The 19,298-nt window shown below is 35.4% G+C and overlaps 1 protein-coding gene across 1 annotated transcript; it reads right to left on the bottom strand.

The window, feature by feature from the left end:
• Window positions 1–311: 311 nt before the first annotated feature.
• On the bottom strand, window positions 312–18,363 carry LOC126828112 (cytochrome P450 3A6). Its single transcript, XM_050557690.2, has 13 exons — window positions 18,237–18,363; window positions 16,202–16,295; window positions 7,741–7,793; window positions 6,913–7,009; window positions 6,373–6,489; window positions 5,945–6,033; window positions 5,291–5,439; window positions 4,803–4,927; window positions 4,024–4,248; window positions 3,085–3,173; window positions 2,336–2,473; window positions 1,781–1,943; window positions 312–1,233 (listed from the first exon to the last, which is right to left on the bottom strand). The coding sequence occupies exons 1-13, from the start codon at window positions 18,323–18,325 to the stop codon at window positions 1,153–1,155; spliced, it is 1,509 nt and encodes a 502-aa protein (XP_050413647.1). The 5' UTR covers window positions 18,326–18,363; the 3' UTR covers window positions 312–1,152.
• Between the last annotated feature and the right edge of the window lie 935 nt (window positions 18,364–19,298).

Genomic DNA, 19,298 nt, shown 5'->3' on the forward strand with positions numbered 1-19,298 from the left:
AATCCGGTTCTAATAATCCTACCTACGTACCACTAAGTACCCACATTCAGAGTAGTCACTGAATTTCTTCTACTTTACGATTAAGTAACAGTATATTTTTTTTTATCAATTTATACCAACAAACGTGTGTTAAAACATTACTCGCTATACCTCTGGGACCCTCTGTGCTCTGGACCCCTGAACAAGTGTCCCAGCTGTATAACAGAATACAATACATGATATGACACTTGTCATTCGGGTATAATCTTAAATAGATTAAACACCAATTCATAATCTGGCTAGAAACATAACAATACACACACACATAAATGTATATATTAAAGCACACCGTATTTATAACATTAAAGTTTGTATATTTATAAGGTTTATATTTATAATCTTAATTCATTAATAATACTACATTTAACTAGCGTCTTCACTCCAACTAGGAGATCATTAGTATTTTAATAAATATTAACAATAATTGTATCAAGTCACATCAGTGTTATTTAATGGCTGGATTCTACTGTGAATTTAATGCTTTAGTCCAGATCATGTAACATATCAATGAAGTTTTATCTGGATTTGTGCAAGGAACTTTTTCCTGATGATTTTATATGATTGTAGAAATCGTGGCAAATTGGTAATGCTATTGTACCATAGTTCCTATAATTAACCTAAAGACAGTTTGACATGGGTGGGACCAACTTTGTGCCCTCCCTCCTCCCAGCCACCACTTTAATTTGGAAATAATATAGGATACCCCTGGAAAATATGTTGTTGGATGTCTCATTGTTGTATAAATTTAACAGTCAACTACCAAAAAAACCGAAAAAATAAATTTTCTCTATTGAGCGTCAAAACGTTTCTTTTAACACAAGCAAATCTAATAAGACGAATATCCTTTACACAAACCCATGCAAATAACAATTAGTATTAAAACTATTAAAACATTTATGATTGAGGTGTTTAATAAACACAAATTTAATGCATAATGACGTTACAAAAAATCCAGCGTGAATTCTGTCACATAAATAGTTATTACAAAATTTCACTCTAATAACACCCTATTTGATATATTCTATGGTACTGATTTTCTGGTAGCATATATTTTATAATGTTAATAGGGTGTTTAGAATATGTTTATCCTAATATATCTAAATTTGATTATATTCACACATTTCTCCTTTCTATTCTTAAATAAATACCATTTTCTGGACGAACAAAGCCCCCTTTGCTTAATTTAGGAGTTACCTGTAAATAAAAGAGAAGTATGCGATCATTTACTAAAATACGATAGGTATTGTGATAATTAACGGATATAGTTTGTATTCAGACTAAAAGAAGGCATTTAGTTAACATAATTCAATATTTTATTTGATATAAGAAAGCATTGTCTGGACCAATAAGGCTACCATTATGGTGATTGGATACAGATTGCAATCTACTAACTGTTGGGATGACTCTAAACTGCTAAACTAGTTTCACTGAATACAGATTATAGCCTACTACATTAATTTTAGACAGTTAAACGCATACTCTTGGAATACCGATTAATCTACTAACCAGATTAAGATCATTTAAACTGTTTAAAAAATAGGTTAAACACTGTGGCCTCTATCGGCAAAGTAGGGTAACAACTCCTGTACCTTAGAGTGCCCACAAGCTTTGTGCCAAAATGGAACTCATCTGAGATCTTTGGGTTATAAACATATTTTAAATTACACCAAAATCAGCGCGACGACATATTTTCAAAGTGGGTGTAAAAATTAATATTGATTGATTTTAATTAAAGTTATACCTCCGTTTCTGGTGATTGAATAAACCGGAAGTTCTGTAAGAGTGCCACAATCCCCATCTTCGTGACTAGATTAGCCAAACGCATACCAACGCAATTTCGAGGACCAAGGCCAAACGGCATATAAGCATATGGGTTTATTTTATCTTTATTTTCAGCTGAAAACCTGTGAATGTAAAATAATGTAAAAATAAGATGACTGGTTATGAAAACCATGGACTGTGTAGTATTTTCCCTAGTCCAACCTTAAATTTTGAGAGGCGCTAATATCTTTTTTCAAAATAATGATAGGAATCCTCCACTCTACACGTTGCATTGAATTTAGACGTAAAATAAAATCTAGCTCGTTGAAGTACTTGGTCAATATAGATCATAGGCTAACCAAAAATGTTATCATTAAACGAATTTGCTGAAATTTATTCATTCTATTTGGACTTATGTTTGATACATTTTGAAGGGGTGGGAATACCGGAATTTGCCTCTGCAAAACCATGGGATTATTCTGATAACGCAAATATCAACAGCGTAACAACATATATTTTTAAGATGTCCAATTACCTTTCTGGGACAAATTTATCAGGATCTTCCCAATGAGTTGGATCTCTGTGGATTGTATATATAGGTACAAGGATGATCATACCATTAGGGATATTATAACCATTTATATTGGTATCATTGTTGGCACGTCTATTTAACCTATATAAGATAAGTTATGTGTTTTATTGGTTTTTGCAGTAAGTCAATTACTTACAGTTTTCAAAAGTCATATTATAACATTAAACATTTTGTTCTAAATTTGAAGTCAAAGCACATAATACCTAACAAGATATTGTAGGTCTATGCATGTTGTGGTCACCGGGGTTTTAAAAACAAATTCATAAATGTTATTGTAAAAATTCATTAGCAACACTAGTTTGAAAGAGACACTCAAATATATATATTCGATATACCATCACTAGTACCCTAGACAAAACAGTTAGTTATCGCAAAGAGAACTTCCCAGAAACTCAACGTGGCTGATACCGCATTGGTGTGGTAGTCTTTGTTGTTCCAGAAAAATAAATATACCCAGCAGATAAGCATCAGATTTGCACTCAAAGGCAATTATTAACATGTCCAGGGTGAGTAAAAGCATACGCGAATCCAAGAAATTATTTGCCTACATAGTTTTTATAATAAATCTCTCCCAGATTCGGTTTGCAATTTTGACTAATCTAACTAGTTTTAGTTGGCAATCCGGCATTATAGCTTGGGATTTACGTACATAAACTATATTTGATTAAAATGGTATTTGATTCTAGCCTTACCTTGGGGCAGCCGGATACATTCGCATTGTTTCAGATATAATCATATCCATATAAGTTAAATTCTTTAAATTATCATAATTGGGGGCTTCCTGAAATAAAACCCAAACTTACTATGTGCGAGGAGCAACGGAAACATAAGTAAAAATGGAATGAGCGTACGGCAAACTCCAAATATTAAGTGTTCTTTCACATGCCCACCAAAGTGTTCACAGGTCCACATTTTTCTGTCTCATTCGAATGATTAGACGCTCTACGTTCTGTCCATGTACTACTGATATGGGAAAACCACACGGGCAAATCCAGAGGAACTTTCTCGGCCAACATCGTGATTGAACCCTGAAATCTCCTGGTTAGAAAGTCAGCACCTTACCCAATGAGCCACCGCGACATCAAATATTACCTGCCAGAAACCCGAGAGCATTTAGTCTACTGAGAATATTGGAGAATATCACGTAATTTTAATGCAATCTCATTGTCCACAATCATATGTATTTGTCATATTCAGCATTATCTGCACAGAATTAGAATTATCTTGGTTCTTGGTTCTTAGCAAAAATAAAATACTATAATATGTAATAATAGTAATAGTAGAAATTATCCAGGTTTTGGTTATTAGCAATTATAAAATATCATAATATATAACAGATTCTAAGAGTTTATAAAATAGCCAAACCATGGAACGAAAGGCAAAATAGAAGAATACGTGAAATGCAACAACGACGGCAAAAGAAACCCAAGTATATAAAATTAATTATATGCCAAATGTATGTGGAATTCCTAAGTGGCAATAATTATATCAAAAGCTCTACTTGATGTGGCACCTGAAGTTTCGGAAAAGTAGGCATACTCGGCCTCTCCTTATCCGTGCTCCCACCGTATAAATGACGCTAAGTGGACCCCCCCCCCCCCAAAAAAAAAAAAGCTGCTTTTCCCACAAACCTTTCCGATTTTCTGAGTTATCTCTTCAAAAGCTTTGTCTTGGGTCTCGGGGTGGGTGGCTAAACAATGCAACGCGAAGCCTAGGGTTATTGAAGTTGTGTCGAAACCAGCCATAATAAAGAATAAACTGTTGGCTAGGATTTCATCTTCTGTCATTTGTTTAGCAGATGCATTAGTGCTTTCTTTATGTGTTTTCAGCATCAGTTGAAGAAGATCTCGCTTGTTCTAAATCAAATAAAAATAAATCATGAACATAATATTTATAAAGATTTCGATTCGAAATTCACCTCTACCACAGTAAAATAAGACCGTATAACAGAAATTGTTAATAATGTTTCAATGGCATTTGGTAATTGAACTGAAATATACAGGTCAAAATTCTATGAAATACAATGTTTATTAATAAGTAACGTTTCGACTATATATGCTTATCTAGTCTCTATACAGCAATAAAGGGGTAAACGTATTCGACATAATAATGTGTGTGTTGAGTGAGTGAGTAGGTGGCAGGTCATTTATTTATTTCAGTAATTTGCGTAGGTGTCTTTAAAGTGGAAGAGCATTGTAAAAACCACGAGGTTGGGCAGGCCGGAACTTACCCAGTGGTCCACCTTAATCCAACAATCTTATTAATGATAGAATATTCAACAACATTAGGTACAAATTGAAAGAATTAAATAACAATGAATAAAAAGGGTCGATATCGGGGTGGGTTTATAGGATTAATACTGTCTTAGACGTATATAAGAATGACCGGCGTGTAATATAACTATTCTTACCGATGTTTCTTGTTTTCGTTCCTGTATAGCATGATGAACGGTGTCGGTAAAATATTTTACACAGTCTCTAGGCATATAACCCAAATTAAAATAATCACATATATCAGTCAATATAGGAAACATCACTGAAACAAGAACATTATTATATTATACAGACTACAGTTTACACGACCAATAACTTGTTAATCACATAATTGAATGAAATTGAATGTGTAAATAGTAAAGCTTGTATTTCCTCCAAAAGAATTAAAACACGAATTTATAACAAGATGTTATTAAGCAAATAGAAACCTGATATCGGAAATATATAAATTTTAGGATTTGACCATAATACTTTCACACTTTAAACTATACTTTATTCTAAGCCGTGGTGTGACTATTGTGAATATTGAACAGTACGTCAATTGGCGAACAACAACCAGAACAAGAAGATGAGTAGAGCTTAATTTACACTTCCACGTCCATTATTTTTTGTATCTTATACTTACAACACAATACAATTATAGGTGCTGAAAAATTAAACTGTAACGTTTTTTTAGCATTGACGAAGAAATCAAACTCTGGGTGTTTCTGGCAATCGGCATCGATACCAAACGCCGTGGCAGCAATAACATCCAAAGTATACGCTTGACATATTCTGTAGAGTAAAAACATCACTGACAATAAGAATGCGGATAAAAAAGGTACAGTGGATACAATTGCTGTCTTTCTCGCAATTTTAGGAGTTGATTTTAAGTCAGCTCTTAAAATTGGTTTAGCTCTACAGATCTAGAATGGGTGGTATTACTTACGATGTGGTTACTATAAATTGTATATTTAATTGTTAGGAGTTGCACTACTCCATTTGATGTGTTCCTTGAAAAATTATATAAGATCAGTCAAGAATGAAGTAAAATTCGAAAATAAAAGACGAGGTTACTATATTAGAATTTTCTTCGTGGATTTTCAAATCCCCGGAGGTTAATTATATACTTATTACCAGATCTACGGTGCGCCATCAATGAAAGCTTCTGTAAGATTATTCAATGACCATTACCCAACCAGAGTTGTTTTCATGTATTTCTAGTAATATATTTAAATGTCCGCTGTTTAACAAGGGGGTGGGGAGGGGGATAAGTTTAGCAGCATTATAGAATACTCACTCATCCAGTTTCACTGATTTTATGGGGTCCACCTTTTCATCAAAACTATCCACCATATTGCCAACGCACATGTTAATGAGAGAAGACATCTGAAATTAAAGGGAAATTATATATAACATTACAATTTTATTTCCAAATATTGTCGTGGATAATAAATGGTTCCAAATCACTATTAAAAGTTTACACCAAGTAAAAGAAAATTTAACACAAACAGCTGTTATATCGTGTTTATTACTGTGGTCAATGAAAGACTGACATTGAAATTATGATTCTAAGATTATATGCCCAAGTAATCGACAAAATACACGTGATTATTATTAGTCCCACCACAGTTTACCCAAGAAGGAACCTTTACATTTCGTTTGGTCTTGGGGTAAGCGTTTCGCAAATTCCATCAACAATACAAATGGATATAAATATATTCTTACATCTCTCATTTTACCGGAACTAAATGTTGGACTAATCACACTGCGCATTGCTCTCCATTCATTATCTTCAACGTTAGCGACGGCCCTCTTCATTATATTGACATTAGGTACAAATTGCTATAAATATAAAAAAAAAGGTACACATTAATATTATAGAACACTGTTTTGTCATTAACCATGCAGTAATCAACCACATTCAAAGGCTATTGAAGTCAAGCAATCCATATGCCGTGGGCTATACTATAAGGGAAAAAGTTCCCCCGACAGCGGTTTAATACTCTTCAAATTCTAACTGCCAATCTGAAAACGGTACCTTCGTTTTTCATACCAGTTGAACCACTATGGAAATCTAGCCATGGAACACATCTGATTCAATATGGATGGTAAATATCAATTGCGACCCAATTTACAATAAAATGTTTCAATACACGGGTGATTGTGTGTGTAATTGCCTTCATAGTAGCCACCGTAACCACGATTATATTACATTATACACCTGGATATATCCTAACAATACAAATAAACGACGTTTATACTCACATTTCTGTTAACAAAATTAGAAAATTCCTGAACAAATATCTGTTTGATCAGCCCCGTATCAGATATCAACATCGCGGGAAGACGTCCAATGAAAATACTGTAAATATATATTATGAAATATGAATGTTTAATGCAAACTGAACTTAATAATATTGCCGTATTTTGTATATAATGAAGATCTTAGTGAATCAAGCTGGACAGTGCAAATCTCTCAATGATAATCGGGAGACTTGGCAAAGTATACCAGAACACTATGGATACAACGTCAACTCGAGTAGGAACTTGGTTTCGCAATTAAACACAGATTATGCAAGAGCTAAATCTGCCAATTGCAGATCTTTCTTTAGGCATGAAATGTTATCTAAATTACTAATTAGACATAATTTACTTATCCAGACCATAATCAACTCTCGATGGCATCGCTAGCCTGTGATATTTACTGGATTATGATCCCATTTGCTGCTCGACTTCGATTCATAATTTAATCATGAAATGGATGATCGAGACTATGTTTTTTTTATCGTACCGTACAAACTTTAGTAATGATGATCGAGGCTAGGCCGAAATTTCAATCGCTTAATTCTAGGTTCATAGCAGATCAATTTGACTGAAATTTTCTGCAAAGTGCCTTTACATTATCTAGTTTTGAACTATTATAGTGAGAACTGCATCTTATCCCCCATAATGTATCTTTAAATGAATTCTGGTATTGTTTTGATTAATCAAAAACACAAGGCGACGTTGCATATAAATGTTCAGTTAAGATTGTTAGATGACGTTGGAGGTAACCTTTATTACTTTATTAAAACACATATTGAATGCACATACCCGGAAACTGGACCGTATTTCTTTGTTACTTCCAAATCAAGCTCAATTATACCCTAAAATATATAAAATGGACCCAGACTAGTAACCTTGCAGAGCCCAATACGTCACAGTCATCTGAAAAAATTATTGAATGTAGTTCAACTATCTCGATTGGTTTATCTACCCCAGTCAAAGGAATCTATATGTTGTGACGTCATTTTCCAATATGAATTCTCCAAGTAATGTCTATTTACCTTCTGATCCTAATATTCACCAAACCTGGTAGAAAATGCAAATTCAATCCTTGTTCTTTGATTCAAGACCAGCGGGGAGAATAAAGAATTGCAATAAACAATCATGTATACCCCAGTTTATTTTCATTACCAATAAAACGCAAAGGCGGGAACGGGAGGCAGTCGACTGAACTTGAGTCCGATCTTCGTCGCATCAAAGACCCGACTCGACTTGAAATATTTATCGCGACTCAGTCACGTTTGAGAGGCTAGGACAGTAATGGGGAGGGGGGGGGGGGCGAAAAGAAATTTATCGCCTCCCTCTTCCAGATTTAAGGCACCGTCGTGCCTGTTGAGATTCAGTGTCGTAGAAGCCCAGTGTTAGATTCTTGTTATTATATACCCAGGTTTATTTGTGTTACCATACAAAGTTAAATTTTGTATGTCCGAAGTCTACTTCCAAGAGACCTGCCAAATAATTGAAGAAAAGATGATATTTGGAATAAATGGTGTCGCGTTATCTTTAAGTACTATACACTACTGGGTATAAAACAGATACTCCAATAACTTTTTTTTGACAGAGTATATTGATTTCGTAAAGAGTTTTAAAGAACACGATGTATATTCAGCGTAAATTGTGTCTGAAAAGCTATAAATAATATCTCTGTTTTTCAGTGTCAGCTTGTCCAATCAGTGGCTGCCAGGCGGGATATGCGCACATTTTGCTAGAGATGGATAGGGAACAAGCTAAAATATAAGCACGATTTTTCGTACAATCAGGGGCCATAATCCAAGAAGTTATGGCCTGAAATGTGCAAATATCGAAAGGAATTGAGATCTGTGGGATATTAAGATATATTTTAAGTTTCATACAAATCAGACAAATATTGGGACCTCTATAGGGTCCACAACCTTCGTATTACATACATAGGGCGTAACAGTGATACATTTAAACATTTATTTTTAAATCGGATCAAAACTGTGGCCTCTAGCGGGTCCACAACTTTGATATACCATATTCTGACACTATTTGCGTACGAGGGACGGCCATTTTGTCCGGCAGCTTTGGTCTGATTTTCACGAAATTCAACCTCAAACACCATTACGATGTAACGATATATTCAAACGTTTTTTTTAGATTCGGATAAAAATTGTGACCTCTAGAGGGACTACTATCTAAAAACGTGATTTTTTGCACAATCATGAGCCATAATTCAGGAAGTCGCGATCCGATATCGCAATGAACCAAGATCTTTGGGTTATAAACATATATATCAGTTTCATCAAAATCGGATTAAAATTGTGACCTCTGGAGGGTCAACAACTTTGATATACCATTTATTTACGCTATTTGTGTACGAAGGGCGGTCATTTTGTTCAGCAGTTTTGATCCAATTTTCACTAAATTCGATCAAGGGCCATAATTCAGGAAGTTACGATCCGATTTGCGCGAATATCGGACGAAACCAGGATCTTTGGGTTATAAACACATGTATTTCAAGTTTCAGCAAAATCAGATGAACATTGTGACATCTTGAGTGTCCACAAACTAAACACATGATTTTTAGGGGGCCATAATCCATGAAGTTTCGTTCTCATACATGCTAGTATCGAAAGCAACCGAGATCTGTTGGAGATAAACCTGTATTTCAAGTTTCACCAAAATCGGATAAGAATTGTGACCCGTAGAAGAATGTCCACAAAGAATTGTGGGCGGACAAACGGATGGACAGACGGACAATATACGTCCATTGCGCTAAAGGTTCACGTGGAGGAGGTGTAACACTTATATTTAAGCCATCTATTAAAGGAAGAAAATCCGTTATGAACGTTTTGATTCTTTTGAAATTTCGGATTGTTCTCTACAGTTTATTACAATTTACCGCCCGCTCAATAGCAATTTTTGTCTAAAGTTTATGGAAGAATTTGGATTAATTCTGGACCAGTTGATTATGGCTAAGTGTTGCACTATTATTTTGGGGTGTGGGGTTAATTTTCATGTTGATGAATCCAATGACTCTACCGCGGTTGATTTTTGTGAAATGTTGAATAATAGATCTCTCAACATGTTTCTTCTTTCAATTTATCAAAATTGCAACTTGGGAACTGTATTAGTGAAATTAGAAAATGGATGTCAAATAATTTACTAAAATTGAATGATGAAAAAACCGAATATTTGTTATTAGGCTCAAGGCATCAATTAATTAAGTAACTCTGCACTTGATAACCCCCTATGTTGTAATTGATAATTGTGATATATTTCCATCTTATTCTGCTCGTAAAATTGGTGCAATCTTTGATGAAATGAAATGAAATGGGGTTTAACGTCCTACTGTTCTGCTCGTATGCTGGGCTAATGAAGACGGGCATACGCCATACAGTGTGCTATGAGGGAAATTTTGCCCGGGCAGCGGCACTATCGCCTGCTCTTATATAGAATTCCAACTGCCAAGGGATCTTTTACGTGCATTCTAATGTATATACGGGACCTCGGTTTTTTGTATCATCCGAAGGACTAGACAGCTGTCCTTGTCAGGCCCTCCGTCCTGCATCACTGACAAGGGGGAACCACGCAATCTTTGATAGTTTTATTCTTATGAGAGCTCAAGTAAATAATATATGTAAATTGTGCTATTTTAATATCAGAAATATAGGTAAAATACGTAAATTTTAACTGTAGAGGCCACTAGGTCATTTGTTAATTCTCTGGTTACTTCTCGATTAGATAACTTTAATTCACTTTTAGTTGGGTTATCTTTAAAGCTTATAGATAAATTACAAAAAGTACAGACTACTGCATCTAGACTTGTTACTTTAACTAAGAAATGCGACCACATAACTCCTGTTTTATATAATTTACACTGGTTACCTGTTAAATATCGAATTGATTTAAAGATTTGATTACTTATTTTTAAATGTTTAAATAATTTAGCTCCTGTTTACCTCTCAGATCTTTTAGAACTTTATACACCTGGCCGAACATTACTTACATCAGATAAACTACTTTTAAAGCCCAAAACTGTTCAACTTGTCTCTTATGGTCAGCGCTCTTTTAGTTATCAAGCACCTGTTTTATGGAATAATCTACAATTTAGTTTAAGATGATGTACATCTCTATATTCTTTTAAAAAAACAACTTAAAACACATTTATTTAATCAGGCTTTTAACTGAATCTGTATACAATCGTTAACATGTCCATAATCTTGTTGTTTATTTATGATTATATTGTCACATCGTAAAGTGCCCATGAACATGTTATATGAATGGGCACACTATATGATGTAATAATAAAATAATATAATAATGATAATGTGGGCGTATAAAAATGATTTCAAATTATTCAAGGGAGGTAACCGAGTTTACGGAACTCAGAACATTAGGACTAAGGCTGTGGTTTTCGATGAAAGTGTTAAAAAGTCTAATATTGCATCATGATTACTGTTTTAAGGTATTTTCGTGTTTGATTTATATTGAATTTGTCTCATCTTTTCACAGAATGCATTTGTGTTCAAAAATAAAAATGTTGTGTGGAATTCAAAATTCATGTGCTTTTAAATTTCTGTCTGAAATTCCGCAGTTTTCTGATGTATTATAGTGTTTGCAGAATGCCGCACTGCTCATCTGAAAATGCATGGATTATCATAATCTTTCGCCAGGGCATTGCATATGTTTGTATATAAGATAACAGCAGATTTGTTCAGACAGCAGCAACATGTGAGGTATACAGGACTCAGACTAGTAATTATTTGTAGTGCGAGTTATAAATAGACAATTTTGCCCTTAATTTTTTTCTCCCCTCTTCCTGCATTTTTTGGTTGACTTTTTTATCTAGAATTGGAGAAAAGGGATCAAATTTTAATTTGCAATTTCATAGCAGTTTTGGGTAATACTGATGATATTACAGCGGAGGAATAGGGGTGTAAAATGTCTTTCTGCGGAGCAATTATTGTGTCGGATTGGTCATTCTGGTTGACTTTTTAGTCTGAACTCGAAGAATTGGTGTTGAAAAGTGACATTTTCTGCAAGGTGTTGGTAAATATTTACGGTTTTGGGGTGGAAGTATAACTAAGAGTGTTTGTACACTGGTCAACCCCATACAAACTTTGGAGAGCAATGTCATAGTTAGTTTCCCCTTGTCTGTTGGGAAATAAATACAACAAATTCAGCAAATGGTAAATTTTCCAAAATACTTTCAAATTTGTTTGGGAAATCTTGTGATTTTAAGTTTTAAATTAATTTTCAAAATGAGGGGGATATATTTGAATGTACATCTTTAGCCTTTTTTCTGCATCACAAAGGTAGGATAAGGAGCAAAATACCATAAATTCACTCAAATTTTTATAAAAAGATTATTCGAAGTACTCCGAAATTATCCAGATTACCCCTAAAATTGTTGTCAAAATGCAAACTTTCATCTGTTGTAACACAATTTTAATATGTTAAAACCTGCAATTCTTGCATTTCTCTCCTTAGGAAATTAAAATCTATATGTTTGCAGACGAATTACTGCACCTTCCTATCATTACGATGTTTTTAGGCTTGATGTTCTACATGTTTGGTGTAAATATATACTCATCCAAATTAAAAACTTGACACTCGGGATTTTTGGGACTAGATTTTTAATATTTGGTTTAAGGCAACTATTTTAGTGTTATGTTGTGCACAGACGACCTTGACATCAACAGAAAGCAAGAATACGTCTCGCCGAAAGTCCTTGACATTGATAACGTTCGTGATGTCACAGTACCCCCCAAAATGAAATTCACAGACTTGGAGAACAATCGGAATAAAGTGTTTAGTATCGGTTGTGGCCTCCTCTAGCGTCTCGTACTGCCACACAACGTCTTCTCATGGATCTCAGAACATTAGTAAACACTACCCGAGGAAGACGTCGCCACTGCTCAGCAAGAGCATGCTGAAGGTCCTGCAACGTCAGTGGTGGATTCACTTGCTGACGAACACGTCGACCCAGTTCGTCCCAGATGTGTTCAAAAGGATTAAGGTCGGGGCTAAGCGACGGCCAGTCCAGGACTTGGACACCGGCATTTCTTAAAAAATTCTGGGTAGCAATTGCTGTATGGGGTCGAGCATTGTCTTGTTGAAACGTTAGTCCAGGCCCATGTCTCTGCATAAACGGAAGAAGAACAGGTTGCAAAATCTGATCCCTGTACTGGACAGCATTTAAGTTCCCTTGGACAACAACAAAAGGAGAACGTCCATGTGCACAAAAAGAACCCAAACCATGACGCTGCCGCCACCAAATCGGTCAACTTCTCTGACGCATACTTGAGCGTAAGGTTCACCTCGTCTGCGGTACACTCGGACCCTGCCATCGGCAAATCTCAAAGTGAATTGAGATTCGTCACTAAAGACAACCGCATTCCACTGTCTTTGAGTAAATCTTATGTGTCTTGTGGCCCACACAAGTCGGTTACGGCGATTAAGAGGTGTCAATATTGGTCCATTATAGGGCCTCCGAGCTCGAAGACCAGCAGCCTGCAAGTGATTTCGAACTGTTTGTGCAGTTACTCTTCCACCAAACATCTCTCTACTTGTGGAGGTTGCAGTGACAAATCTGTTTCTAAGATGACGTAATCGTATTGCTTGATCTTCCTGGAGTGACGTCACACGTGGCGCTCCCGCCCTCGGGCGGTCGGCAATAGTTCCAGTTTGAAGCACTCTCATTCTAAGATTAATTATCGTCTGGCGTGAACAATTAAAGGCTCATGCAACAGTGACCACAGACTGACCAGCATAGAGCCTACCTATAGCACGTAGACGTTCTACATTTGGAAGGCGCGGCATTTTCTAACAAAGATGAAAATAACAATTTTAATTTGTTTTTCCAGTTCAAGTTACGTGTGCGTGTTCAGTTTAAGCAAACTTGCATCGATTGACCTCACGAGTTTTTCAGGTTTTTCATCTTTATATGCTCAAAAGTCACGTGATCCACGTGACTTTACAATTTTATGAAATTAAAGGCTTCTTACTACTTACTATCGTTAGAAACACTTTAAAATTTATTTGACTTAGCAGAAAAAAAATTTTGTTGAAATTCACCAGTGTCAAGTTTTTAATTTGGCTGAGTATATTATTTGTAGAGACACTTTCTGATGTGGTTCTTTCAGAGCAATACAATATTAATTACTTTCTTTATCAGACACCTATCAAGCTGTACTGACCTCAGGCATCACTGCTTTTATCTTATTCATCTTATCCGGAAATTGAGGTGAAGATTTCAACAACTTCCACAAAATAATTACACCACAAATTTCCATGCTACCTCTAATGTTTGAAATGTTTCAAACACATAATTATTCCTAATTTTATAAATATTAAATACTTTATGCTACCTCTAATGTTTGAAATGTTTCAAACACATAATTATTCCTAATTTTATAAATATTAAATACTTTATGACCCTTTAGTAGAGTGGTTGATTATCACCTATTACATCATTTTGTTTACAGTTATCAGTCCATATTTTAATTAATAATTCATAATTTTTGCAAGTACCTGTAAATCATTGCTATTAGTCATATCCCCGTAAGAGCATTAGTTATGCATGCAAAGGTTACATTTAGGGGTAGGCATACAAAAATCAGTATAATGCCCCACAATTACTTTCAATGAAATCAATTTGCAATGTATCAGTTTGTATAGTTCTTTCGTCGTGGATTTTTGGTCCTTTCCTTCCTTACATAAATTCAAAAATATTTTAACGAACACCAAACGTAATTTATAATCAATTTGGGAAAATATCTATACCAAAGTATGAAATTACGTAATCAATTAATAAACACCCAATAATAAAATAAACACCTATTGGGAACTTTTTTTGTATATACCTTTGTATCATTTTCGTGGCATGTATATATATATTGAAACTACTTTATATACATATATTATATTTTTTAATTATTTATTTATTTTTTCTTCTATTATAATTATATTACTTATAATCATTATCTGTTGTGCAATAATCACCCAATATATTCTATGTACCTATGTTGGCTGTAGAAAGTGTTTTGCTTTGCATTGTAATAAAGTAAAGTAAAGTGTCCAAAGTTTCTAGAAATATATGCCTTACAAGTTTCAATATACTTTCAATAAATTAATTTACAATTTATCTGCTTGTATACTATCCAACGTTTCTAGAAATATATGACTGTTATCTGTATTGGCATTTTGAGAGATACAGAGTGTAAAAAATGGACCATTTGGCATGAAATGTTAAAAGAAAGTAATTTTTCGAAAAGTATTCACATATTTTAAATACGTTTCATAGGATCTAAATGAAACTTTTAACTCTTAAAAGCTTCTTGCAGAACTGTGATTTTTACAAATTTAAGAACAAATATTAAATTCGAAACAAGGTGTAGCCGGTTTAAAAAAAACGGTTTGAAGTGTCACCAGGTTTTGATTTAGAGATAGAAGGATAACAGAGCTAAAAGGTTGTGGATCTCAGTTTTCACCAGTCAACTTCATACAAACTTTGGAGCATAGACATGGTCAGTTGTGGTGGAAAGCGTTCAAAATGTAGCCCAACGAAAATGTAGGAAAAAGGATGAGTCGAACAAAAAGACCCGAATTAACATTAAAATCAGTGGGGAAAATAATGGTGGTCTGTTTTTCGAATGTAATAGTCTTTTGCATGATCTCTATTCTAGCTCTCTAACTAACTGTCTCCAATTCATCCAAAACTCTGCTGCGCGACTCATAACGCGCACTCATAATGAGCACATAACTCCAATTCTTCACGACCTGCACTGCAGTTACCTATACACAGGCAAACTGAATTCAGAATTCTCATTTTCACTTGTAAATGTCTCAGTCAGTTAGAAACACCCTATCTTTTTGATTTTGTAACATTGACTCCCGCAGAGGCGGTCTTCTCATCAACCAAGGTCCTTATTTTGAGCCTACGGGATCGCTCTTCAAAGTGACTTACTGTTGAACCCACTCCCCCTTTCTATTGGCACTGCTTCGCCCTTCGACTCCATCAAAATACAACTCAAAACACTAACACTAGTATTGCTTTTAATTTTTACCTCCTATTAAATGTATTTTTTTTTACTACTCGGTGATATTGCCTTTTATATGTAATGTGTATAAAAAGAAATGAAGCATACAACTTATTATTTCTGATGAAAGCTAAGCTGTAACTACTAAAGTACAATCAGGAACAACGGTTTTCTGTTGGACAAAGAAAGCTATAGTAGATGCAAACATAAATGGAGAGGCCTACCTTTTCAGCATGGAGTGGTAACATACCCATTAGACCAGGAGTAGGACCTGGGATACCCATCTTCTTGAAGATTGTATGTGTCCATGTTGTATATCTGTAAAATATATCGTGGCTTATTAATTACCTGCATATAACTTTTCTTATTATCCGTTTTCCCTTTTAACTTATATATTGTTTTGAATTTTAATTGTTTTTCAGACATGTGCATTTTATGATGCAAAGGCCTATAAGTGTACCGAATCGGTAATTAAAGGCCTGTGATATACAACCCCAAATTAACCAAGTTTCCAGGTGATTCCAACAATAATGACACGTATATGGGAGAAACATCAAAGAAAAAAGGGCGATGTCAGTCTGCAAGACGATATCATTATTGTCAAAAATCCTGACAAGCTAGGCACTTTGCCCTCATACCTCCCACCAACTTTCTAGACAGATTCCTCGTGCAAACCTTGAAAATATAGAGTTAGCCTTCATTGTTGGAGGACGTTATGGACGTGAATGGTTCTTTCTAAGAAGATTTATGAAAGTTTCTAAAGCAAGACACACATGAAACAAAACTATCCCACGCTTAGCTAAATTAAATTACTATGGTTCGCTTTATTGAGATTGAACGGGTTTTACTTGTAGTGCATGCATCTTAGGGATAGGTCCCACTGGGCATTTTTTGCCTCGGCGATTTACTGTCGATAGAAATTGATGAGCCTCGGGAGGCGTCGGAACCCCGGTGTCCCGGGGAAGCTTCGGGAGCTTCGCAAGTCACGTGGATCAAACGGGAGGCCCCGAGAGAACTGCGAAAAATTGCATTAATGTGTTCCTGACGTTTTACCGGGAAAACAGGCAATCAGCGCTATGGAAAGAATGCACTTTTCAAACGTCGCCGAAATTTTGGCGAATATTCGGTGATGCAACCCAGTGATCAGAAATGTGTCACCGAAAGGTCATCCCATGGTCGCTGAACATTCGCCGGGAATTCAAATATCATAGAAGGTCCCCTGATACTTCTTCGAGAGATGGCCGCTGATCAGGGGATGCCGCGGGGTGGGGGGCTATTTCCCGGAAGATCCAGGGAAACATTCCCGAGCTTGCACGTGGATTTGGAAAGCCCCGAGGACACCTCCTCAGAAAAAATTTCAATGCAATATATTTCACAGTTGTCCTGGGGCCTTCTGATGGTTCCTCATGTCTCCCGAGGCTCATCATTTTCCATCAGTAGTATATCGCCGAGACAATAAATGCCCAATGGGGCCGATCCATAAGTGCAGCCGATATGCCACCACGCAAGGGACTGAGATGTGCATATACAAATACGTCCGCCCCGCAATAACCCTTCCCAGGGACACCTACGATGGTTTGCAGATACTTACCGATGCATCCCCAAATCTACGGGATCGGCGAAGGTACACCGGAGCTTTCCCGGGCATCGGGAACCATGATGATTCACGACAACTGTTCGGGGCCATTTCCAGAAGATTTATGAACGTTTACCTGGGGCAAAAATATCGGGAGCATCGGGGACCATCGGGAGACAATGTATCGCCGATGCTTTTTACCCCGTAGGACCTAGGCATAACCGCGGACTGTGGTCTTATGCCGCATTTAAGTTCATAATTCGAAATAATATATATTTTTATTTAAAATATGATCCCCATAAATAGTTGTGACATGAGTTCATTAATTTTATAAGACATTGTGTCCAGCAATATCAAAATCGTCTATCTGGACCGATTGGAGAAATTTTAATAAAGTAACATCGTCTGCTAAAAATTACTCGGTGGATATTTTGTCTAATAATATCATTATTTACATTTTTTAATTTTTATGCGATTAATTTATACTTCCATCTTATTTTTTAAATAATAAACAGAAGCAAAATTTTATTCGTTCCGTTATATTAACGCGATATTAAAAGTGTGATACCTGGAATAGAACGAAACTAGGTCAATTGCTCGCCATCAAGCGTACCTTCGTTTATATTAAATCTGTACCCTTACAATTCGGAGTAAAGTGAGCATTATTTTCAAATATCACTTACATATATGCCGCTGCCACCAAAATAACCACCAGAATGATCAGACTGAGTGGCACAGTTATCCAAATCGGCAAACTCTCGATTTTAAACATGATCGCGTTTACTCTTCTTTTGCTTTCTCTTCGGTTGGTCACAAATTTAGGATTTATATATCCAAAAATACATTTGTGCAATAAAAGAGTAAATAAACGACATCTATGTTTCAGTGTGATGGTGCAATAGTCTTCGTGTTGTGTGATAAACTAGTTGCCCGTAACCCTTATTGTATTACACGTGCACAAAGTATAGTTTTTAAAAAGAGGATTTCGGCCCATATTGCACAAGTTGCCCTTTTCTCTTTTATATTAACTTTTATATATTACTGCAAGGATTGCAAACATTATTAATATCATCTACTTTCGAATAAAAAGATAAAATAAAAAAAGAGATTAAACATGCATTATGCAAGAGCTAAATCTGCCTATTGTAGGTCTTTCTTTAGGCCATAACTCTCGATGCCATCGTTAGCCTGCGATCTTTTATATTAGTGGATTTAAATACATTTTGTGACTGTGATGTACAACTTAACGAAAAAAAAAAGGATAATCGAGTCTTTGTTAATTATAGAACCAACATTAGTAATAATGATCGGGGCTAGCCCAAAATTGAATTGTTAATATCTTGGTTCAGAGTGAAGCAGTTTGGCTGAAATTTTCAACATTTTTTTGTTCATAATCTATTTTGTAACTATTATAGCGTGAACTGTCATCTCCTTATCTAATCTTTCCTAATGCGCCTTTAAAAGAAAACCGGCAGAAAAATATAATTAAATGAAAAAAAAATGTGTTTGGCTCTTGTTATGTTTTAGAATCAACTCGACCTTGGGGATGCGAATTAAGACCGTAATGCAACTAACATCGCAGTTCGGTTCAGAAGCGACGTATCCTTCAGTTTTTGCAAGTAAAATGACAGGCACATACAAAGCCCAGTAATACTAAGCCAATAAGAAGATTTTGTAAATAAAGAAATACAAAATAATAAATAATGAAAAAATGTGAAACAACATGTGTAATATTATTACTGTGG

The sequence above is a fragment of the Patella vulgata genome, chromosome 7, assembly GCF_932274485.2.
Source record: "Patella vulgata chromosome 7, xgPatVulg1.2, whole genome shotgun sequence".
Lineage (NCBI taxonomy): Eukaryota > Metazoa > Mollusca > Gastropoda > Patellidae > Patella > Patella vulgata.

Bases quoted from the DNA above. Each gene is read 5' to 3' on its own strand.
- LOC126828112 (XM_050557690.2), bottom strand. From the start codon at position 18,325: ATGTTTAAAATCGAGAGTTTGCCGATTTGGATAACTGTGCCACTCAGT. The intron at 4,928-5,290 runs GTAAGTATAAGA...TTCTTGTTTCAG, and splicing joins ACCTATAATTGTATTGTGTT to TGATGTTTCCTATATTGACT. The intron at 1,944-2,335 runs GTAATTGGACAT...TTACATTCACAG, and splicing joins GATAAATTTGTCCCAGAAAG to GTTTTCAGCTGAAAATAAAG.